The sequence below is a fragment of the Prosopis cineraria genome, unplaced genomic scaffold, assembly GCF_029017545.1.
Source record: "Prosopis cineraria cultivar Desert tree isolate PC_DT_omini unplaced genomic scaffold, ASM2901754v1 PC6, whole genome shotgun sequence".
Classification (NCBI taxonomy): Eukaryota; Viridiplantae; Streptophyta; class Magnoliopsida; order Fabales; family Fabaceae; genus Prosopis; species Prosopis cineraria.
The window spans coordinates 8,901,680-8,925,662 of NW_026555337.1; the positions used below are offsets into that span (position 1 = coordinate 8,901,680).

The 23,983-nt window shown below is 30.9% G+C and overlaps 3 protein-coding genes across 3 annotated transcripts; 1 reads left to right on the forward strand and 2 right to left on the reverse strand.

Annotated features, from left to right (window-relative positions):
• The first annotated feature begins 9,084 nt into the window (after positions 1–9,084).
• Positions 9,085–14,875, forward strand: LOC129313646 (proton pump-interactor 1-like). The gene is made up of 8 exons (XM_054956925.1): positions 9,085–9,283; positions 9,853–10,286; positions 11,030–11,215; positions 11,314–11,493; positions 11,601–11,795; positions 13,447–13,545; positions 13,708–14,223; positions 14,308–14,875. The coding sequence occupies exons 2-8, from the start codon at positions 9,897–9,899 to the stop codon at positions 14,623–14,625; spliced, it is 1,884 nt and encodes a 627-aa protein (XP_054812900.1). The 5' UTR covers positions 9,085–9,283; positions 9,853–9,896; the 3' UTR covers positions 14,626–14,875.
• Positions 14,876–18,407: 3,532 nt separating this feature from the next.
• LOC129312631 (protein GRIM REAPER-like) lies at positions 18,408–19,072 on the reverse strand. Its single transcript, XM_054955306.1, has one exon. The coding sequence runs from the start codon at positions 19,013–19,015 to the stop codon at positions 18,560–18,562; it is 456 nt and encodes a 151-aa protein (XP_054811281.1). The 5' UTR covers positions 19,016–19,072; the 3' UTR covers positions 18,408–18,559.
• A 4,250-nt stretch (positions 19,073–23,322) lies between these two features.
• LOC129312710 (protein GRIM REAPER-like) lies at positions 23,323–23,888 on the reverse strand. The gene has a single exon (XM_054955388.1). The coding sequence runs from the start codon at positions 23,878–23,880 to the stop codon at positions 23,395–23,397; it is 486 nt and encodes a 161-aa protein (XP_054811363.1). The 5' UTR covers positions 23,881–23,888; the 3' UTR covers positions 23,323–23,394.
• Between the last annotated feature and the right edge of the window lie 95 nt (positions 23,889–23,983).

The window sequence follows — 23,983 nt, forward strand, 5'->3', positions numbered from 1 at the left end:
AAAAACTCCACAACTAATTTTTATAGTCAAGATAAAGGAATATTATTTTAGAGATTTACAAGATATTCATACTTGTACATTATGTTATTCAAATAGTCAAATGTGCAATGGAAATAGCAATGCCGCGAAACAGTTAGAGTGTATTTAGTTGAAGAAAAAATTTTAATGAGTTTAATTTAAAAAAAAGAAAAAATGTGATGAAAAGATTTTAATTAATTTTCCTTGTTCTTTTAATTTGTATGTTCTTTTTATTAAATTTTTATAACTTTACTTGTATAATTTTTTTAAAGGAAAAATGATAATAAAATATTTTTAAATTATAAAAATAACAATTTGATCTCTCAAAATGTCATAATTTTACTGAAGTCTTTATAAACTTCTACATCAACAAACTTTAAAGTGAAAATACTATTTTACCTTATTAAAAATACCAAATCCTAATCACTGTTTTTATTTAAAAAATAACAACTCTTGTTCTGTAAATTACAAGAGTTGATCAAAAACTCTACTTATCAAGTGTAATTTTTATTGTTGAAAAATAAGTCCAGTTTCAACTGTTGCTTAAGACTTAAGGAATAATAATTTTTATTTTGTGAATTACAAAAGTTGAACAAAAAATTATAACTTATCAAGTATAATTTTAATTATTAAAAAACAAGTTCTCAAAATAACAAACTTTATTCATAACTTTTATTTAAGAAATAAAAATTTTTATTCAAAGAATCATAAGAATTGAATAAAAAATATAATTTATCAATAAAAGTAAAATAATTTTTTCAATTTAAAATTTATTAATACAAAAATTTTTAAAAAATTTAGTAAAATTATGATATTTTAAGAGATTGGATTATTATTTATATAATTTAAAAATATTTTATTATTATTTTTTAATTCTTGTTTCTTTTACTGCTTTTCATTCCCCTTCAACCAAACCAAAACCAGGGCTTGATGGGCCAGCAAGAAACATAAAGTTGTACTACAATCTGCATTTGGTGATCTTAAAATTTCACCATGGATCACATGGGCTACTCATTCAATATTTTATTTCTTGATCGTCCCTCGTTTATTTGCTCCTGTGATAATGAATGCAATTATTCTGGAACAGAAAATAATTAATCCCAAGAAGTTTTATTTATCTATTTGTGAATATCTTTCGCTAGGAAGATGTTTAACATCAAATATCATTTTGGATTTGAATCGGTGATGCTGAGTACACGTACTTAATGAATAACAACATAATTACAGTCATCAAATTTTATCAATACTTTAAAAATATCAAGATATATCTTCCTTCAAAAATTTAAAATAATCACTATTATCAGAACACTCATTTTTTTTTGGTCCAATCAAAACACTTGTTACTTGTGTTGTTTCCCCCAAAAATTTAAAATTTGATACTTTTTGAATATTATATAACAAATTTTTTTACAACCATTTAATTAAATTAAATATTGTTATTGTGCTACATAAAATGCTTGTTGAGTGATTGTATTTAAATTTCTCACGGGAGCCAAATGCTTTAATAAACCAAATGTATGAATTTAAAAGCAATTTCAAACCACCTAACCTAGGTTTGGATAATGGGATTTTTACATCCTAATCTAAGTTTGGACCACTCCAACTTAAGTTGAAAAGTAAACAAAACAAAGATAGGCTTATTAGCTGAAAAGCAATTTTGAGATCTTCCTCGTAGTGATGTATGAATTTAAAAGTCGGAAGGATAATATTGTCTTAGATTGAAGCCGGAAAGAGGATTCTTGTCAATTTTGCATTGCAAACAAAAATTCAGTATCCAAGGAAGCATTTTTTGCCAACAATGGAGGAGCACAATGCTACATATAAGTGTGTTGTAATTAATAGATACTGAAGTGGTATTTAGATACAACCCAACAAGACAATAAACTATGTGATTAGAAGGATGTATGTGATAATGAGAGAACTTGCTTTAACTAATAGAGAGAGTTGAATCAATCAACTTTTTTTTTAATCTTCAGTTTAAGTTTTAAAATACATAGTTACATAAAATAAAAATGTCAAATGCATCTTAAAGTACATTTAAGGTTGCCACTGATAACAATCATCTCACATAGTAAGGGTCTAATTTAATTTGGACAGGTGATGGTAATACTCATAGATTTTTCAGGATATTGAGTAATGAAATCAAAAAAAAAATTATATATGTGTTTTTTTATTAAAAAAAACAAAAGTATATGTAATGTGGCGTCTTGTAGCAATTCTCTCTTCTGTATTACCAAATTAAAAGTGATTTAATAATTCAACATATTAACAGTAAAGATTAGCCTAGTTGATAATATTAGAGATAACGAAACTCCATATCTAAAGGATAGAAGATAGATTAAGCATATATAAAATTTAAAGTATGTTTAATCAAATGGTTTAAATTATTTTGATGAAGTGAACTATTTTTAAACACATTTAATGTAAATAGTTTGACATTGCATCATGAGTTATTAGATTAGGGACCAAAACCAAAACCAAAAACAAAAATAGAGAGAGAGAAATGAAAGAATGAAAGATGAAAAACAATATATTAAAAAAGAAAGATAGGAGAAGAAGAAAATAAATAAACTTGAGATCTCTTATACTAAAAAAAAAGTACAAACTCATGCAAGAAGAAGAAGAAAATTAAAAAAAATAAAGAAAAAAATAGTAGAGGAAATATTAAAAATAAAAAAATAAAAAAGCCTCAAATTTAAAAAGTAGAAGATAGATTAAAAATATATAAAATTTATAGTGTATCTAACCAATTACTTAAGTCATTTTGGTAAAATAGACTATCTAAATATATTTAATATAAAGAGTTTAACATCCATTTGTTTAGATGCAGTCTGGATTTTATATATTATTAATCTATCTTTTAGATATGAGATTTTTTTTTGTTTCATTTCTTTATGTATGAAAAACAAGAATATAACTCATATTTTATAAGTACAAGAGTTGACTGATTGTTAGTGTGAGAATTTCGTAAATGGACAATTCGTAAGCATATATAGAGGCACTCTTTGAACCTTAAATCTCACACGCACACACACATTGATTATTTTAATAAAATCCCGAGATTCAATTCACCCAAGTTTTGTTGTAAAAAAAAAAAATGCCAACCCGTTTAACTCGTCGGCGGACCATGGAAATGGTATTCAGAATATGTGTAAAATATACAAATAATGAGATGAGGGAATGTACACGTTTTGAAGAGTGCAAGTTACAAATGTTGTCTCAAGTCTGAGGCATTAAGAAGAAAACAAGAGAAATGGAAGTGTGAAGAGAATCTAATGTTGGAGCTGCACAGTGAGTGGCGCCAAAAAGCTCTGTGAGGAAGGGATGCATATGAGAGAGGCTGGACCACCGTGGGGACTGGGGACAAACAAACAGAGATAATAAAACCCACAGGTGGCACCGTTTCGGATAGCACGTGTAAATTACTCCGAACCAAATTTCGCTCTGTCTTTCTTGGACTTCCCAGGGCTATTCCTGTACTTTCCCACCTTCTCAGATCAATCTCATATCCACAACAGGTTACCTCGTAACCATCGCCGCCCGTGCGCATCGTTCGCTCAAAACTACCCGCTCGCGGCTCCCCCAGCACTTTCAAGGGTTTTTTTTTTAATAATTAATTTTAATTTTTTCCCCATCTTTTTCCTTCGAACAGCCGTCAACCTGTATGTACTGTTTTTTCGACCGTAAACTCATCAGCCTGTACTTTCACTCCTATTAGTGGGTAAAATAATAATAATAATAATAACTGTTACTTTGTTAGGTAGAAAAATTTAAAAGAATAAAAAATTTGGAGAAGGAACTAATATTTTTTTAATATTTTTAGCTCCTACAAATTTCATGTTTTATATTAATAATAATTTATTGATGGACTAAAATACAAAAATGCCTTTAATATTTTTCTCCAAGCACATCCCATATCCTAATTTCTAAATTATTTTTTGGCACAATTTCACCCAATGTGTTTTTTTATGTATAATATCACCTTGCTTAATGGTCTGATTGTGTTGATTGTTGGTCAATAAAATTTAATAGTTATGTGCACTGTTGGTAGTCATGTGACATATTTAAAAAAAATAAAAAAAAATCCCACCCACTTCTTCTTCATGCTTTTTCAATCTTCTTCGGTTAAAACCAATCCTTTTTTTTTTTATTGAAAAATCCTATAACCAAACAAAATTGTAAACCCATCTTGAAATCTTCTCTCCTCAGAGATCTAGCTACAAAATCTGAACTTAGCCACATAATCTTCTCTTCCAATAGATCTAGCCACAAAATCGTGAAACCATGTCTAACCACATCATTTTCCCAAGAATTTTTCCAAGAAAATTGAAGTCGAATAAGGCAGTACCAATAATTATTACAATCAAGCATGAAGTGACACAATGCACATGAATCCACACACAAATCTAGAGATGCATATTCAAAAACTCCATTAAAAAGCACATCAAAAGAGAAAAGCAAATGAAATATGGTAGTAGAGAGTGAGAGACAAGGGATGATAAAATCAATAAAATCCAAAACAAAAATCACAAACCTAAGGGAAAAAAAGGATGCATACAAGCCTGTGCTCTAGTTTGAATCATGATAGACCATCATAAACTCATAAATTTCCAACATTTTGACTTATGATGATCTTGTCTATTTCCTACATAGTCGATTTCTGAATGAAGAGTCACACCATTTTGAGATTTAGAAATTGGAAGAGCCAAACCCAACCCATGGCAAAGGGAAGGAAGAAGAAGACGGTGAAGCATCAAACCAAAATGACAGTAACGGAGAAGGTGAACAGAAACAACAATTATAGCTTCAAAGAGCTTATTGTCGACATTGGCATTAGCTTCTTGCACACCTGGGGTTTAGTAGGGTTCACAACAATATGTAGATGGTGGGGGGTTCAGTTTGCAACAGGCGGTCTCAGTGTCATTATGCTGTAAGACGAAGGCGAGGGCTTAGGATTCTCAACACAAAATTGGAGGGCAAGAGGAGGAGGAGTTAGGGATGACAATGGTTGAGATAAAAGAGAAAGGATAGAAAAGAAGAGAGAGAGATGGGGAGCTATCTGGATAGAGAAAGGGAATGGATGAAGAGACAAGGTAAGAGAGAATTGATTACATGGTATTAATGTAGGGCCCATTTGACATGTGGAAAGCCATTTCGGCAATTCACAGTCAACATTTTGATTTATTAACGAAAAGTGACATTGCACCTAAAAAAATATGTTGGGGTTGAAATTGCATCAAAAAATAGTTTAGGATATGGGATGTACCTGGAAAAAAAAAACATCAAGGGCATTCTTAGACCTTAACCTTTTATTGATTAGCATTATCAATTTAAGTTTTCATTAAGTCATTATATCTTCAAGTTTTTTAACCACCACACGAGCATTAAGAAGTGTTCTAAAGCAGTGCAAGATATTTTATCAGCCTTTAAATCTAGCAAGTGTGTTTGTTTTCTTTGGTGGCTTGCCAAGGAAATGAAGTTGCTAACCTGTTGGTAGTAATGTGCTTTAAAAATGATGTGTCATCCTAAATGACTTTTTAAAACTATATCTTCTTTATCTCTTTTGCTGTTTGTTGATTTGTTGGCAGAGAGTAATAATTATGTTGTTTCTAATTACTGTTTTAACGGGACTAAAATAGGAATTGGTTGATGTTACTTTTTTTTAGAGTTTAGACTGTTGTTTGATTTTTTTTATCTAGATTTTTTTTATGCTTTTCTTTTTTGCATGAGCTGTATGTTACATTATATCTAAGTTTTTTTTAATTCTTGTTAGTTTCAGCTATTAATGTTTATAATTTTTTTTGTGATTAATAAAACTGGTTCTTTTTTGGCAAAAAAAAAAAAAAACCCACCATGCAGGGATAGATTTAGAGGGGACAACTACCCTATGGATTAAACTAATTGTAAAAAATATTTAAAAATTATATTATTTTTATTTGTTAAAGATGATAAAATTAATTTTATCCATGATTATAATGTAATTTTGTATTTTATCCCCATAGATTCAATTCTAGATTCATTCCCTGGCTCCCTGCCAACATGAGATGATATTGAGAATGATTTCTCTGTCCTACCATAATAATAAAAAAAAAATAAATATACAGGAAGGCAGAGTAAATATTACCATTTAAATTATACAAAATATTCAAACTTATTACATATGATTATAGATATCTAAGTTAATCTCTTTGTTAGCTGAGTACTTTGCGAGCCAGCTACAAAGTAATAGAGACTTATTGAATTTATGACATTGCGCCTCTGCATGAGCTTTTGTTTTGGTCACTGTTTTTGTTGAATTTGTTTTTTTTTTTAAACATTCATGCATTTAATTGCATTTCTAACCAAATTTATTTACATTAATAAACAGCTTAAAAGTTAAAAGTTACGAACTTTCGGCACGGTTCCAAAATGATGTGAGAACTTACTATCCCACTCAAATTATTATCACACTTAACTTATGGCACGGTTTCGTTTCATTGCATTTTTAACCAAACTTTCTATTATTTACAGCACAATTTGAAAGCTACAAACTTTTGGCGCGATTTCGAAATGCAATCAAATGGATAAATTTTATAATGATATTTAGTTTTTGAGAATCCTCATTGAAAGTTGAGTGGGATGATAAGTTTTGACCTCATTTCAGAATCATACCGAAAGTTTGTAATTTTAAACAAGTTAATTGAACAAAATTTAAGGGTTTGTTTAGCAACCTGTTTTGAAAACATTTTTTATTCTCTAAAACAAAAAAATAAAAATATGTTTGATAATGTTTTTTCAGAAAGTGTTTTGAAAAACAAAAATGCCATTATAGAGAATAAAAAAGGAAACATTTTTTAGATATTTTGAGATTATTGTTTAGAGAATAAAGAAAAATATGAAAAATACTTATTTTCATCATTTTTTTCTCACAATATTTTATACAAAACACCACCAGTTATCATATTAATAAAATAAAAATAATTTCAAATAAACCCTTAAATATCTGCCTCTTTTCTCTTACATATTTTATTTTAAAATGTTATAATCTCATTTATCTATTTTTTAAGATTGAACTTATTAAAATATATGAAAAAAATGAATTCATTAAAATGCTTATCATAAGTGTGGAATCTAGTTTAAACATAAATTTATATTTTTAGATAATTCAGACGACAATTCTGTGTTCAAACATATCATTACATACAATTTAAATTGTAATTCATAAATCATGACATGACACTTAAAATTCAAACAATATCAATAACTATATTGTTTAAATCCCAACAAAACTAAAGAATTTTCGAGTCAAATCTTTATTATTAATCTTGCACCCGCTACAAAAATAAATTACAAATTACAAAATTGAAAAAGGGCAATCCATGCTTAAATACGATCCAGTAGTACTATATGTTATATAACAAATACAAGTATTATAGTGAAAAAACTATAGGAAATTGCTGTATCTATAACGCTAGCTTTTATGTCGTGTGTGTGCATATATATATTGGCCAAATACACACACACACACACACACACACACATATATATAAGAATATTAGGATTTAGGAGTGTCCCATTTTATTTAAAATATAAGTGAAGACTTCAATAAAAGTATCTGACCTCTTATGGAAGATGCTATTCTACTGAGTTACCTAGTAACATTACGATATTTGATACAATAATAATAATTTCGAATCCCTTCATCCCCCCCCCCAAAAAAAAATCGTATCACTAGGCTTCTTGTTTAGGGTATCCCATCGTTAAATTCTCATTATATTTCTTATCCTTTTATGAGATATAATTAATAAGGTATTATTATATATAAATTATATATTCACATTGATATTTTATGGATACAAGTTGGTATTTATAATACTTTTTGATCAAAGTATAAAATTGAACCATGAAAAGATATCCCCATGCTAGTCAAAAAAAGGAAAGATATCTCCATATTAAATGATTTAGCTACCCATCAAAGATTCATTTCTAATACTTTTTTGGCCAAAAATATTAATTTTTTGAGAAAATATTCTCAATGTTATCTTGAAGCCCTTAATTTGTTGGAAGTACCATTTATTTAATTCAAATACAAAAATTAAATAAATTTTTTAGGAAATATTATTAAATAAATGGATTGAATGAATTGAATTGCACCCTTATCTTAAAATGTTTGAATGAAGTTCATTTTCATTTTTTTTAAAAATACATTATATAGAAAATGTAATCATATTTATTAAAAATAGAAAGGCATTTTTTTTTTGCCATCCTAAAGGCAGGTTTAATTTAGATTCAATTTAAATATCTGAGACCCACTTTAGGTTTTTTATATAATAATAAGTAACTATTTAATGTACACACACTACCTATATAATACACATATAGATATATATTTGGTTAATATAAAATAAAAATATAATTATGTTTTTGTCACCTAAACAACGAGAAGCAAAAACTCAAAACCCAAAACTTTAGGGCCTGTTTGAAAATCTAGTTTGAGAATAGTTTTCTGTTCTCCAGGATAAAAGGATAAAAAAATTCGTTTGGTAATGTGTTTTTAAAAAGTGTTTTTGAGAATGAAAAAATATAATATTGTTTTGAAGAACAGAAAAATGAAAACAATTTTTAGATGTTCTGTGATTATTGTTCTGGAGAATAAGGGAGAATGAAAAAAACACTTATTTTTATTATTTTTTTTATTCTCAAAACATGTTTTGCAGAACATCAGTTCTCAAAATAATAAAATAAAAATAATTTCAAACAGTCCCTTATTTTCTTTCAAAAAAGGCAAAAAGAGGAATATAAAATCGTTTTTTAAATAAAAAAGAATATAAAATCGTTGAAATATGAAGTATCAAGTATCTGAGCCGATAAGTTTATGCCTTTTGCCGTTTGTTTGAAATTAATAGCGCAATCCACTTCTCTCTTTCTCTCCGTTTTTTTTTTTTTGACCTCGCTCAACCCGCTTTAGACGAACCAAAAAAATTGGCAAAAAAGAAAAACCCAAAAAAAAAAAAAATACAACCAACTGCTGAGTGCTTAGCCTTCGATGTCTTCCTTCATAATTATAGTCGCACTGTAAATATAGTCTTCTCCCTCCCTCCCTCCCTCTCTCTCTGCTACAGAATTTGAGGGACTTGAGGCTTTGGTCCGAGGAAAAAAATATTCAGAGCGAGATCTAGCTATTCCTGTTATTTTTTTCCCCTGGGTTTTTGCTCAAATTCGGAATTGGAAGCCCTTTGTCAAAAGGGGTCTTCTCCTGCGCAATCTTTTCGCTCTCTTCTTCTCGGTATTGATAATCATATTCGTGCTCACAATGTTGTTCTCTTCCTATTGTTTGTGAAGATTCTTTTTTTTTTCCTGTTTTAAAGTGTCAATCCCTTTTTGTTGTCCTTTGGATTTATTATGTGAAGCTTGATCGGTCTTTCTAGGTATTCAGATTTCGGTCCAGAATTGTGACATCTTCTCTTCTCATGTTGGATTTAGTTTTACATGCTTGGTTGATTCGTATAACGATACCTGATCTTTACCTTAAAACCATTTTTTTTTTTAAATCTAGCGATACTGTTTTCTTCCCTCTCATGATTTCTTCTACATGATTGGGATTGAGATTGAGATTTTAATTTTCAGATCCCTGTGTCGTTATGAAGTTCAAATCTGCTGGCGATAATGTTTATAATTTTGGTTTTTTGATCGTGATATGCGGCATCGTCATTATGTTTATTCTCAATCAATTCATTAATAATCACTATTTAACGTTTCCGTCTCTATTTATTGAGCCTTTGAGATCAAACTATAGAATTGTATCCGTTTTCTGAATCTTCCTTATTTAAATATAACCTTTGACTTTCAAATCAGGTTGTGTCGGCGGTTTGTGGTGAGTCTTTCTTTCTTTCGGAGCTATGGCTGTTGAGGTCGCTGGATTTGAGATGGTTCAAGGGCCGGTGGAAGTGGAGAACGGTTCTGAAGGAGACAAATCTGTTTTGGTTGGGAAGGAGAATGGAAAATTAGAACGAGATTCTGGAGTTGCTGAATCAATAAAGTTTGGATCACATGGAGATGAACCTGTTAAAGGAGCTAGAGTTGAAGGGAATGGAGTTTCAGATTCCAGTGTCCCAAAGGGTGCGGTGGAAGAGTGGCCTGCGCCTAAGCAAATATACTCCTTTTATTTTGTCAGGTTTCGCTCTTATGATGATCCAAATGTAAAATCCAAGATTGATCAGCTTGATAAAGAGATTAACAAGAAAAATCAAGCCCGATTTCAGATCACTGAAGCGCTAAAGGCGAAGCGGGTGAGTGGAAACTATTTCACCATGATTTGATTAAAAAAATTGATTTTTGCTTAGTAGATCTGAAAAAAGGAATAGATTTCTCTGGTCTCTGTCAAGCTAAATGTCCAATACCAATTAAATTAGACGTGGACATTCCAATGGACTAATTCGCAGGGTGTCTATCTTCTCTATTAGTGAAACATTTATCCACTTTCTAGTTATGAGCACTTCATCACAAAAGTCAAATATATTATGGCACTCAGCTTTAAACACCTATCAGATTTATAGACGTAAGCCACTGTGTGCCAGCACAGTGGATATAATGCGGTGAATAATGTGGCTTTTGGGATAAAAAATTTGTCTTGTGCAAGATGAGTTCGTGTACTTGAATATATGATAAATATGACTTTTCTTATCTCTTGCTTTGATGGTTCTTTGGTTGAGAATCCGACAAAAAGTTGAGTGTAATATTGGAACTTGTTTGTGAGTGTGTTTAATTGTGAATGTTAGGAATTGAATGTGAGTGCATTTAGTAACAAATGTCAGGATCTTTACTAAAGTAAATGTGGCCAGCATATGAACATATTTGTGAGCTAAAATCTGCCGGGAATTTATTTATCAAATATGTAAGCACAAAGTGCTGCATATTTATTGGTTTTGACATTCATTTCCATGAAATTTGTATGCTTATCGAATGACGTCCCATTTGAAACTCCATCTCAATAGACATTCTAATGTGGCTTGATATTTTGTCTATATTACAGGCAGAACGGGCAGAGTTGATTTCTCAGATTAAGGCTTTGAGAGATGATGACAGGCAATTTCGGAATCTTTTGGATGAGAAAAGAAAAGAAATTGAACCCCTCCAACAAGCACTTGGTAAGCTGCGTTCTACCAACACTGGTGGCCGCGGTGGCTTATGCTCATCTGAGGAGGAACTCAATGAGATGGTATGTTACAATAGTACATCTTTGTTCAATGCTGAATTCCTCACTTCATATTGTTTGTACTCAACAAACATCTATTCTCCATTCATCAATGGATCCAGATCTATGGCTTAAATTATCGCATACAACATGAGAGCATTCCATTGTCTGAGGAAAAGCAGCTCCTTCGAGAAATCAAACAACTTGAGGGCACAAGGGAGAAAGTTATTGCCAATGCTGCTATGAGGGCCAAGTTGCAGGATTCCATGGGGCAGAAAGAAACAATTCAAGATCAGGTTAAGGTAAAATAGTTCTTCTTTTGTGTGAGCTGTCTAGCTTCTTGTTTTATCCGTTATTCTCAAACTTTTTTCACGTGTCAAAAGTTCTTGAGAAATTATTTCCTCTGTAGCTTATTGGCGGGGATCTGGATGGAGCAAAGAAGGACAGGCAACTAGTTCTAGCCAAAATCAACAAACTTGATGAGGAATTAAAAGCCATAGACAAGGATATCAAGTCTTTGCAGGATGAACTGGCAGCTGTGACTCAGAAGAGGGAAACCGCTTATGAGAGCATTCAGAAGCTGAGAAAACAACGTGATGAAGGGGTATGTGTTACTTTCTTGCCGCAGACACACACAAATATATTGTTTTCTTCATGTGTTACCAATTTGTCTCCTTTATTGTTATCCAAAGCTATTTTGATTTTTAACCCTTCACCTTTTTAACTGAGGAGGAACAGGTTTACATATTTTTTCATGGTAGTTTTTCAATTGTTGTCTATGCTAACTTCTCTGGTTTAGTAATTTTGGGATTTAGGCTCGAGTATGAATATTGAAGTTGCTTTGGTGCAGTTGCGATTTTCTTGTTATGGGCCTTGGGTGCTATGACCAGATCACTTAATTTTAGTAGTTCTTATAACACATTGTGCACAAAAAGCTATTAAATGAAATCCCAGTTGTCAGTGAGAGTAATGAATCCTGAATCTGAGTTTCTTCAAATCTTTTATCATATAGATGACAACAATAAGCTTTATTCCAGAATGTGTATCTGTTTGCTATGGTTTTTAATTACATCTAGAGAGTATAATAATTATCTCCTGTTAATCAGTTAATGTTATCCTGATTATAATTTGTAATTTATCTTCAACGTTGTAATCTTTTGTTGACAAGTTTATTTGATCCTCATTAGGTTATTTAAGAGTTATTCTAGTGTTTTGTTCCAAAAATCGTGTCTTTTTCAAATTTTAGAACTTGTTGAACAAGGTGCACTAATTAGGTAACATGTAGCAATTTCAGACATGTCTAGTTTTCTTGTGAGAATCAACCTTCATTTCCAGCTGTTGTTGCTAGGGATAGTAGTTTGCTATCATGGTCCTAATAATGTTAACGCAGCACAAGAATGGGGAAAATTCTGCTGAACTGGAAAATATGTTATTTGCTATGGCATTTCAAATGGATGGGTTAATTTTGTTTTTCAGTGCCTTACATCTCTTCATCAACTTGTTACTAGGGAAGCAGAGTTGAAAACAATAATTTTATTGGAATGCATTTAAGAGTGACTGGACTTGGCGCCTTGGAAGCTATTTAAGTCAGATAAAGAGATATGTAAAGCCTTATGAATTCTTCTATAGTTTTTTTTTTTTTGGGAAAACCTCTGATAAAAGAGAGAGTAATAGTTGGCTGAATTAGATGGTTGCCAGTTGCCTCAACTCCAGCTTCCATGCTTATTTCATACTTTTCTTTAGCCAAATTTAATAGTTGGCAGGGTTTTTGTGGCTTTTCATTGCTTATAGTCTTCTCTTTCTCTGCTACGTTAAGTCATTTTTATTCCAATTGTGATAGGATCTGATTATGAATAGGTATGCGCACTAAGTTGGCCAACCCTAGCACTTAACAAACCCATAGTCTCTCTCTCTCTCTCTCTCTCTCTCTCTCTCTCACTCTCTACACACACACACACACACACACACACAACTTTGTGCCGTACCTTTGCCGTTTGAAAAATTTATTTGACATAGTAGCAAGATGCTCACAATTCATCAAATAGACAATGTCATGATCATTCAACTGCTAGTTTGATTGATATATAATGTTTGTTTTTGATGTCTAGGTTGATATATGTTGTTTGATGTGCTGTTTGTGGTCTTGGTTTTGGTGACATTATCATTATTTGAAAAAGCCTTATTATTTTTCTCAGTCTTGTGTTGTGCAGCATAATAGTATCTGTAGTTTGAATTTATTATTTCCATTTTTTTAGAATTCATATTTCTATCAAAGTCGGACGCTTTTGAATAAAGCACGGGAGCTTGCTGCAAAGAAAGATATTAATGCTCTCGAGGAACTTTCACAACAAGAGGTTTGTCCACCATGTTTTCATTCTTTGGAGCACGGTTTGATATTACTAAATGTTTTACACTAACTATCTAACTTCATTTCCCCTGTTCTTAGTTGTTAACTTTTTATGTGATGTTATATTTTAATTTTGATTTTGGTTTTTTTCAATTTTATTTTGTTCTAGGTTGGTAAGTTTATGTCACTCTGGAGTAGTGACAAGGCTTTTAGGAACGATTATGAGAAAAGACTTCTGCCCTCATTGGATTCGCGGCAGTTGAGCCGGGATGGACGGATGAGGAACCCTGATGAAAAGCCACTGCTGGAAGAACCAAAACCTGTTGAAACTACTTCAGTGCCAAAAGCCAGCGTAAAACAGCTGAAAGAGGAGCCCAAATCTTCTCCACAAGATACTTTGCCTGGCGAGAACGTTCAGAAAGAAACTGCAAACAAAGGAAGAGACTCAAAACCCAATCTGGATAAGAAGGATGCACCTGAAGTCAGCGAACCTGAATTTGTAAATCCCCAGAAGGAGACTCCTGCCAAAGAGCCTGAAATCGATCCATTAAAGTTGAAGGAGATGAAAAGAGAAGAGGAAATGTTAAAAGCCAAACAAGCTCTAGAAAGGAAGAAGAAGTTAGCTGAGAAAAATGCAGCAAAAGCAGCTCTCAGAGCACAAAAGGAAGCTGAGAAGAAGCTTAAGGTAAATGTCTATGCAATCTTTTTTCCTTCTCTATCAGACATTTGTACATTGCTCTGAATGAAAGGGGTACTTGGTTGATTTCAGGATCGGGAGAAGAAAGCAAAGAAGAAAGCATCTGCTGCATCTGGTCCCAATTCTGATGAACCAGAGGATGCAGCAGTAGCGGAAGCTGCAGAAGAAGAAAAGGTTGCAGAAACTGTCGACACCCTGGCTCCCGTGAAGGAGAAGGTTTCAAAGGAGACTACCATCAGGTCGAGGAGTAGAACAAAAGGTCCTGAATCGATCCCGAAAGCCATTCTGAAGCGAAGAAGGTCAAATAACTACTGGCTATGGGCTTCATGTGCCGCTGTGGTACTTTTGCTGGTGGCGGTTCTTGCATACTACTATCAAAGTTTAATTTAAGAGGTTGTAATATGTAAGCCAGTTTTTTAACTTGTCGAGAGTAGACTAAGTTAATTTGTTCCATACACACTGTTGGGGTTAGGGGGAATGGATCAAACACACTTTTATTTTGCTTTGCTTGTTTCTGTTGGGAGAAGCTGGTGCACACATTTTATTAGTTTGTCTCTGTTTTGAAATTTTGTTCAGATTACATGAGATGTTACCGGATGCTTAAATTTTAGTTGATTGTTCAGAGGGAAATGGTTCTTAATGTGCCGTATTGCAAGATCTCTGTTGAATGAGAATGAATCTGTGTGCTCCTTGCCAGCTGTGGGTGTTCTACCTGGTTTGTGATAAAATTATATTATTGGCTGAAAATGCTGAATTATAGGAAAGCCAAAGGAATTCACCAATAAAAAAAAATTAAATGTTTTGTCTAATTATTATTAGTGCTAATAGTGCATACTTGATCATGTTAAGCCTATGAAGGTTTAAGAGTTGTGAGACCTATCCTTTATTGAAACTCAGATTGTTATTCATTTCTAAGTTTTCCAAAATTGAAGAGGCGTTAAAAACTCAATTGAAAATTTACAATATCACTATATTAAGAAAAACAACTTATAAATTTTCATAAAAAAAAAGACTTATAAATATATGAATTTTATATTATATTTAGAGAAAATTGGCACAGTGGGTGGAAAATATACATGCCTCAAAAATTGTGAACAGAGTTTAAAAATTTGGACTGTGGCCCTTTATAGAATGTGATATTCTTTTTATGCCTAACAAAAACTTCTCTCAACAAATATAAAATTTTCGATGCTATATATCCAAAATAGAGAAAAAAAATCCTATATAACTAATCCATGACTCAGGATTCCGTATTATATGCACCTAAATTTTTAAAATAAAATATAATATTTTTTTTAGATAATAACAATTCAATTTTTTTTTGAATTCTACATTATCAAGAATTGTTATTTATTATTTGGTTAAAGTTGGCTTGGCATATCATTTTTAGAAGTAGAAGATTAGGTTGAGATCTATTATCTATCATCAAATTTTTACCATCTTCATATCTCTCGGTAATATCAAATATTTTGCGGACTGTGTTTGATTCGTTTTGGGCAAATGATTATGTATTTTTTGTGTTATTAATTTGTAATACTACATCATTGACATATGACTGTATATTAATGATAAACAAGTGGGTAAGTTTTCACTTGTATGGCTTATATATCAATGATATATAATAGTATATCATTGATATACTATCGTAGATCAATATAACTAGATAATTAGAGATAAACTTGTTTATCATTAATGTACACTCATATATCAATGATGTAGTATCTCATATCAGTAATACAAAAAACATAAAATCATTTGTCTAAAACAGATCAAACATAATCCATAAAAAAATTTGGACTCTTAGCTTATTAAAGCGAATTAAATACCTAAATTAATAAAATAAAAAATGATGAATCTGTAGATCCGTTTCCCGCCGGCATGACTGTGGCTCACTCACAATGCTTTGTTTTCTATTGTCTTTGAGTTGTTTCTTCCGTTGTGACTATAACTTGCATTTGTCTCTCTTATTTGTTGATTTCTCGCATTTTTAGTCTCTTCTGATATTTGCAAAAAGCATAATGTTATAATTTTAAAAAGGCAATTTTATAAATTAAATATAAACTAAGTATTAAAAAGGTCATTTTTAAAATTTAAAAAAGAATAGGCTGTTTTTTTTATTTGGTCTTATGATATGATATGGGTCATGCATGCAAAAGTTCCTTTATTAATAGTAAATAAATACCAGCACTCCAAATTTTATTAAAACATGTTTGGCACGAAGCTACACATAAAAGCTGTAGGTTCATATATTATACATTGAGTGCATGGGTAATGGCTTCTTACTGTCTTTGTTATAGCTTTAGGAATAAAGATTCATTTTGTGCATCGATATACACTTTTAAAAGTAAATAAATGGCACAATAGGATATATTTTTTTCACAGACATTCAATCATGCTTTTAAGTGCGTATAGCGCAAGTGGCAGGTATATATATTCAAGTAAAATGTATGACTACTTGTGCAAATTTTGAAGTCAGACTTTTTTGCAAGATGCCACAGCTTCACATGCTTTTAGAAAGTTTCAGATCAAATGAGAGGAAAAATGAGGTCAATGGAAATCCAAACTGGCATTAATTTTCATTTTTCAAAAAAATATATGACTTTTTGATTTATGAACGTCTCAAAGTCAACAAGTTGAACCTAACTGGCTCCCATGTGACAGAAAGGCATACTGAATTAAAATAAAATAGAATAAAGAAAATCAAATCTAGCATTAATTAATTAATTAATCAATCAATAGACCTCAAGAAATTTCATGGGCTCACATCAGATCACACTAGACATGAAGACATTAATATTGTATAAACAGTTGCTTGACATGTATTTCAACACAAACGGGTTAAATAATAAAATAAATTACTTTCACTTTTTTAAGTTTCAGTTAAACATATTTTTCTATATATTGCATAGAGATTAAACAAGAAGTTACACTAATCATGGCTTATAAATGATGCAACTTATCATATAATTTATTATGTTAGACAAATTGTTGATAATGCAATAAATTATATATACATATGTTTGATTGATTGATCGAAATTTTTTTCTTCTAAATCTATATACGCTGATCAACGAGTTATTAATTGCTTCCTCTGGCCTTTTATCACATTCAGATAGAGATCTTCTAAAAGATTTCCATAATCCTTCTCATAAGGCTTTTTTTATTGACAAATTTGATATAAAGTTAACAAACTAAACTTTTTTAATTTATTTGAAGTGATTAACAAGGTTTCATAATAATTAAGGACCAGAGGCAGCATGTGTTTAACCTTTTCGGTACATTATTGAGGATTAATCTTAAACACGTCTCTTTTTATAATCCGCATGAAATATTTTCTACGTGCATTTTACAAATTAATCTTTTGTTACTAATAATTTACACATGGCAGCCAGTGTCACATATAGTTCGTGCTCAACTATTTTCCATGTACATATATAATTAATATATTACAGCCATTATTCATGAAAAGAACCAGAAATGTGCACGCATTTCTGAATTAAATTAACAAGAGTAAATCTCATCCAACGAAAGAATAAAACGATCGAAGACGGAGATTATCAAGTCCGAAACTCTTTCATTAATAACCAGTAACAAAGTTAACTAATCAGTACAACTTTCTTCATATTTATTGCAAGTGATTATGTCTTATTGACAAAATCCTTTCAAGTACTTTCAAGTTTCAATTAGCAACAAGCGTGAAAATTACTCATAATATAAAGCACTTTTTAATCAAATTTTATCCTCTAATAAATTAGTTAATTGTATTCCAACTAATATTATATTTTCATATTTTTATTTATTTAATAGGATAATTTACTTAAAACTAAATATAAAATAATTTATTTATTAAAGGTATTCTTAAAAAATATTAATTATACTTTGAAATACTAAAAATATTTTACATTTTTTAATATTCAATCCCTCAAAAAATGATTTACTCCTCTGGTCATATTAATAAGACACAAAAAATATTTATTTTAGTCTTATTTATATGATATTTCACTATTTTTTATGTTTATCTTAACATTTTTGCTTGTATTAAACGTTAAAAAAATTATTAAAAATAACTCTTGTTGTCCTTATTAGGGGTACAAATGAAAATTTATTAAATTTTAAGATAAAGTTAATGATGAGATTCAATATTTTCTTTGATTTTAGTGAAATATGTTGGGATTGACTAATAAATAATATCAAAAAATACATTACATTTTTAATCAGGTAGAGAAATTAATAACACGGACACAATTTCAAATCCCAACACTTACGGGAATATATCAGAGCTTCATAGGGCATGATCAGATCAGACCCTCGTTATATATTAACTTCAAGCATACCCACAAAAACCAAACTGACATGGAATCCCAGGTTTACACTTTTTGTTACACTTGCCACAGTGATTAACATTGCTCATAACGTTGGTACAAACCCCACCGCAGCATCGTTGGCCTTGCTTGCACTTGTGTCCACACTTGCCACAGTGGTTCATGTCTCCAAGAATGTTGACACCCTTCTTCTTGCAGCATTGCAGAAGCTGAGAGCCCTTCCCTGCAGAAACGCCATTACAGATATTGTTGTTGTCGGGATCACAACGAGCTCCTTTCTGAACTTTGCTTCCCAAGAACCTGCTTCTTGATATGAAATGATCAGATAATGATGCATTGTAAGATGCTGCTGCTTCTTCTTCTGTATCTGCTGGTAAGGCCCGTGGAAGGTGAAGGGCTAGGAAAGTGAGAAGAATGAGAATGGTTGATGTGAGCTTGGAGAAGGTCGTCTTGGCCATTTAGGTTTTCTTTGAAGGCAAGAGAAAGTAATTACTTTTTTGGATTTTCAGCAAGAGTTAGAGTAGTGCGGGTTACTTCAAGGGGTTTTCATGGGTTATTTAAACTGGAAATTTCCATATAAAAATGTACTTATAATGAGAGGTCAAATGGCCAACTTGCTTTAGTTTGTTTTGGGTTCTTAATATAAATGGAAGAGCATGTATCTTCGTTTTGTTTGACTGATTCAGGTTAGAGGTTAGACATTCTGATTTCCGAATCAAATCATTAAGAAAGTAATAATTAAGCTCCTGGTAGGTATAATAGTATCGCCAGTTGACTAAGGGTTAAGAGCTTCCCCCCACCCGTTCTTGCGGGCGTTAATTCTCCAAGAAAACTGAAATAAATAAATAAATCTGTGGTTATTACAGTTCAGTGCACGCTTATTAGTCTTTTAAAAATCGTTTTAATTTGTGTTTGATATATTTTTCTTGTAGAACTGATGCCAGGGAAAAAAAAAAGGAAGAAACTGTAACTATGTCAAGTCATTAGTAACAAGGGCGGAACCAGCCTTAAAAATGAGGGAGGCCAATTTTTACCAAAAAAAAAAAAATATTTCGTATTTTTAAAAATAGTTTTATTCGTTGAAAAATACTGTTACCTGATAATTCTTAGAAGTATAATTATATAAGAATTTCAAGAAAATTGCAAAAAATAAAAAAAATACCATATATCTAAATATAATGTATACTATTTTTATTAAAATATATTTTCTCCAATTCTATTTATAAGTCACTCCCAACATTTTCATTGGAATTAAGAAAAATTTTAAATCTCATTAACTCTATTTAAAAATTTAAAAGATTTTAACTTTATCCTTATTAAATATATATATTTTAAAAATAAAATATTCTAACATTTAACAACATTCCCAACATTCAATATAAACAAAATGATAAAAATAGACACAATAATTATTAAAAATTTTTATAAATAGGATCACAATAACTATTCTCTTTTTGTCCTATAGATAGAACCAATGAAGTATAAATAAAAAAAATGTATGCATATTGTATTATATATATATAATATATATAAGTATACTCCTATAAATAACTAGGACGTAATGTGGCTTTGTTTTGATAAAAAAATTAGGATACATGATGACCTTTTCTTTTTGGGGGGGGGGGGTTTTGCATCATACACTACCATATAGTGTTTGAGGGGCTGGGGCTTTAGGGGAGGCACAGCCCCCAAGGGTCATCATATGTTCGCCCCTGGTTTGTAAAAAACTGGCCTTTTTCATCATCATCATCATCATCATCATCATCATCATCATCATCATCATCATCATCATCATCATCATCATCATCATCATCAGATTGCCACAATCAATTAGTGAGATATCAAAAATTTAAATTTCTACATTATCAATTGAGGTTTGATAAGCCAATTAATTAACACAATTATTTATCTTTTTAAAAATTTAATTTTATTGATAGTTTTATTAAGTGGATAATTGATAGAGTATTTGTTACGGATGAGTCATGTGTAAGCAGGCCTTATTTCAATTAACAAGAACAATTAATAATTATGCATTTATTATATATTATTTGGATATCATCAAAATTATAAGAAAGGCCTAGTTTGGCCCAAAACTAATGGGCCTGAGCCCAAAAGGGGGAGAGAGAGGAGTTGAGGGAAGGAAAAGTGCTTGGTGAACTCAAGGAAAGAAAGGTTTGATGGATCAATGGGAGTTGGTTTGAATAATAAGTAGCTTGATTCTATTTAAGTAAGGTTTAGAATTTGAGTTTTGTGTATGTAAAAAATTTTAGTTAGGAGACTCACCTATTATAGCTAGGTGCACAACTCAAGTTGGATCCAAATTATTCAGAGTGATCGGGTGGGCAAAAAAAAATAAAAAAGAAAGCCTTGAAGTTGAAAACATTGGGTTTTAACCATCGAGTCATCAATATATATATAACTTTTAATTGAATCAACGTTAAAAAAATTGAGTTGAATCAACCACTGACTGTCCGTTTGGATTGAGGATTTAATCGATTTTAGGGGCAAAAAAATCGATTAAGCCATAATTTACCCAAACATTCACTTTTTTCCAAAATCGATTTTTCCCCAAAAAATTGATTTTTTTCCAACGCTCCAAATCTCAGCTTCTCCGCTTTTGCATTTTTTTGTTACAAAGTTATATGAGCAAATTACATAAAAAGTCCAAGAAAAAAATCACAAACAAAGCACAAAATTTAATAAAACTAAAACAAAATTTTTTCTCTTCTTTTTTTTCTTAATAAAATTTGAATCTTTAAAAAAATTACTAACATGAGTATCCAAACAGATTGCGTTATAACATAATCAATTATAATTAAAATCTACCACTTAATCAATTATTTTCATAATCTATTATACCCAACTGAAATTCAAACGGACCCTGAGTAAAAATTTGAGAACCTATTCACAATTATGAGGGTCGATATACTTATGAGGGAAGCGCTGACATCTTAAGATTCCAAGTGGGTGGGGATTTACCATATACTTATCAGAGGTTTCGCGCCATTACATATTGCAAGGGCATTGGAAAGTAAATATAAATTGTGATTAAAAAAACACATAAAAGGGCAGGATCAGCATGTGAGTCAAAGGAACCCGAATGTGCGTATAGTGGAAGCCACGAAGGTGAAATTCAATAAACTTACGAAACAGGCACTAGACTATTTGGAAGAACATCGCGGTTTGTGGCTGCATTATATATACTTATTCGCCCTAAATTATAAAATTACTTTGAAAGTATTTTGTTATCCTAAAATATAAAATAATTTGATAAATATAAAGTTTCTTTATCTTTAAAGTAAAGTAAAGAGAGAATTGAAATGATTGTAATATTTTAAGTATGTAGGTTTAGAGTTATATTAAATGAAAATGATATTTTTGAAAATTGGAAGTTTGTATTTTTGTTTTTTTAAAGGGAAAATTACAATTAAGGATTTCTAGAGATAATTAATTACGCTGCGGAATCAAATGATTCTAATATTATTTTGCAGGATCAAAATATTTACATTTGTTGTGAAAAGATAAAAATACTCTTCATGTTTATATATATGCTCTTTTTACAACAACTCCCCATTAAAAACAAAAGTCTCTTTCACACTTTAACAATAATAAATTCTTTGATTGACAACTTTAAAAAAATTAACTTGGTAGTAAAGAGGAACAAGTGTTATAATTTAGTTAGCAGTTTTCATTCGAGAAAAATAAATCATATTTCCATTCTCACAATAGTCAATTCCCTTACTACAACTCCAAAAAAAATAACTTAGTAGTTGAGAGAAATAAGTGTTGTGATTCGGTGAATAAGTTTTCATTTGAGAAAAAACAAGTCTTATTTTCATTCTAACAATAGTTAATTCCTTCATTAACAACTACAAAATATTAATTTGGTAAAGGAATTGTGATAATATGGTGAACAAATCTCCATTTAAAAAAAGTTTTATTTTCATTTTAACAACAACCAATTTTCCCATCACAACAAAAATATAATAGGGATAGTTTAGTCTTTTCACAATAAATTTTAATTATATTTAGGTCCTTTAAGCTTGCAGAGTAATATCATAATTATTTGATTCTGCAGCGTAATTAATTATCTCTAGGGATCTTTGATTGTAAGTTTTCCTCAAAAAACTAGTTTGTAAATGTTATTATTAGGTTTTATTAGCATGCATAATATTATCTCAAACTGTGATGGAGGGAGTAATTTTTACATATATATATATATATATATATATATAGTTGTTTGATAGTGTTACTACTGTTTACTATTATTTTGGGTGAGAGATGGTGGTACTACTTAAATAATACTCCACCAAACAATGCATAATCATGCTTTTAGTCTTCCACTGCTATATACTTGACTCATTATCCTTTTATTATTACAAATGTCTCCGGTTGTCTAAGGCCTAGTGGTTACTAATGGAAGCAATATCAATATCATTATTATTACTCTCAGTCCGGGGGCAATTTCAACGTTTGGTTTATCAAAAGATAAACTTGCTGTATTACTAAAATTCCAACACCATCAAAACGATATAGTATTTCTTTGGCAAGATTTCTTGCAAGATTATTAAAATTAAAGTCAACAAGAGTATAACATTTTAAAAAATACAAAATATAGAGGCCAAAGTGTTCATTCCATCCTGATATACAAGCAGATTTTTTATATTTTTATTTTTAACAATTATTTTTTAAGTTCATAACTAATTTAATGTTTATGTGAACAAAAAAAGATATTGAAATTCAGAAACATATGCAATGAAAGTAATTTAGAGCATGATCAAAATTTAAATGATCCCACGAAAAAGCAAACCCATATCCAATTCGGTTACTTACAACTTCAAGCATAACCATAACACCCTTTGTCACATGGAAGACCAGGCGAACACTTACTGCCACACTTGCCACAGTGATTCTCATTGAACAAAACATCCGTACAAGCTCCGTCGCAGCACCGTTGACCTTGCCGGCACTTGTGGCCGCACCGTCCGCAGTTGTTCTTGTCGCCGAGAACGTTCCGGCAGTGCTTCTTACAGCAGAAAAGCAATCCTCTTCCCTTGCTTGCAGAAACGCCATTGCAGATGTTGAAACCAGTCATCATGGCATCACAATGCATGCCTTTCTTTATAATTCTCGTCAAGAATCGACTTCTCGTTCCCGTTTGAAGTGAAGAAGAAGAAGAAGAAGAAGAAGAAGAAGGGAAATGATCAAGAACGTATATATCATCATCTTCATCATCCATGTCTTCTGTGAGAACTAGAGGGATGAGAAGAAGAGAGAGAACAGTCGTGAGCTTGAGGAAGCTGATGATGATGTTACGAGCCATATGTTGTGAGAGTGATTTTGAGCTTTCGAGAAATTAATGTTGAGAAGCAGAGACAAAGTTTGGGGCTAATATTTAAAGTGTAAATTTCGAATAAAAATATTCC

What these genes read in the sequence shown, in the direction of transcription:
- LOC129312631 (XM_054955306.1), bottom strand. Translation starts at nt 19,015, where the DNA reads ATGGCCAAGACGACCTTCTCCAAGCTCACATCAACCATTCTCATTCTT.
- LOC129313646 (XM_054956925.1), top strand. Translation starts at nt 9,897, where the DNA reads ATGGCTGTTGAGGTCGCTGGATTTGAGATGGTTCAAGGGCCGGTGGAA. An exon ending in AAGCGCTAAAGGCGAAGCGG is followed by an intron (nt 10,287 to 11,029) that starts GTGAGTGGAAAC and finishes TCTATATTACAG; the next exon opens with GCAGAACGGGCAGAGTTGAT. An exon ending in AGGAACTTTCACAACAAGAG is followed by an intron (nt 13,546 to 13,707) that starts GTTTGTCCACCA and finishes ATTTTGTTCTAG; the next exon opens with GTTGGTAAGTTTATGTCACT.
- LOC129312710 (XM_054955388.1), bottom strand. Translation starts at nt 23,880, where the DNA reads ATGGCTCGTAACATCATCATCAGCTTCCTCAAGCTCACGACTGTTCTC.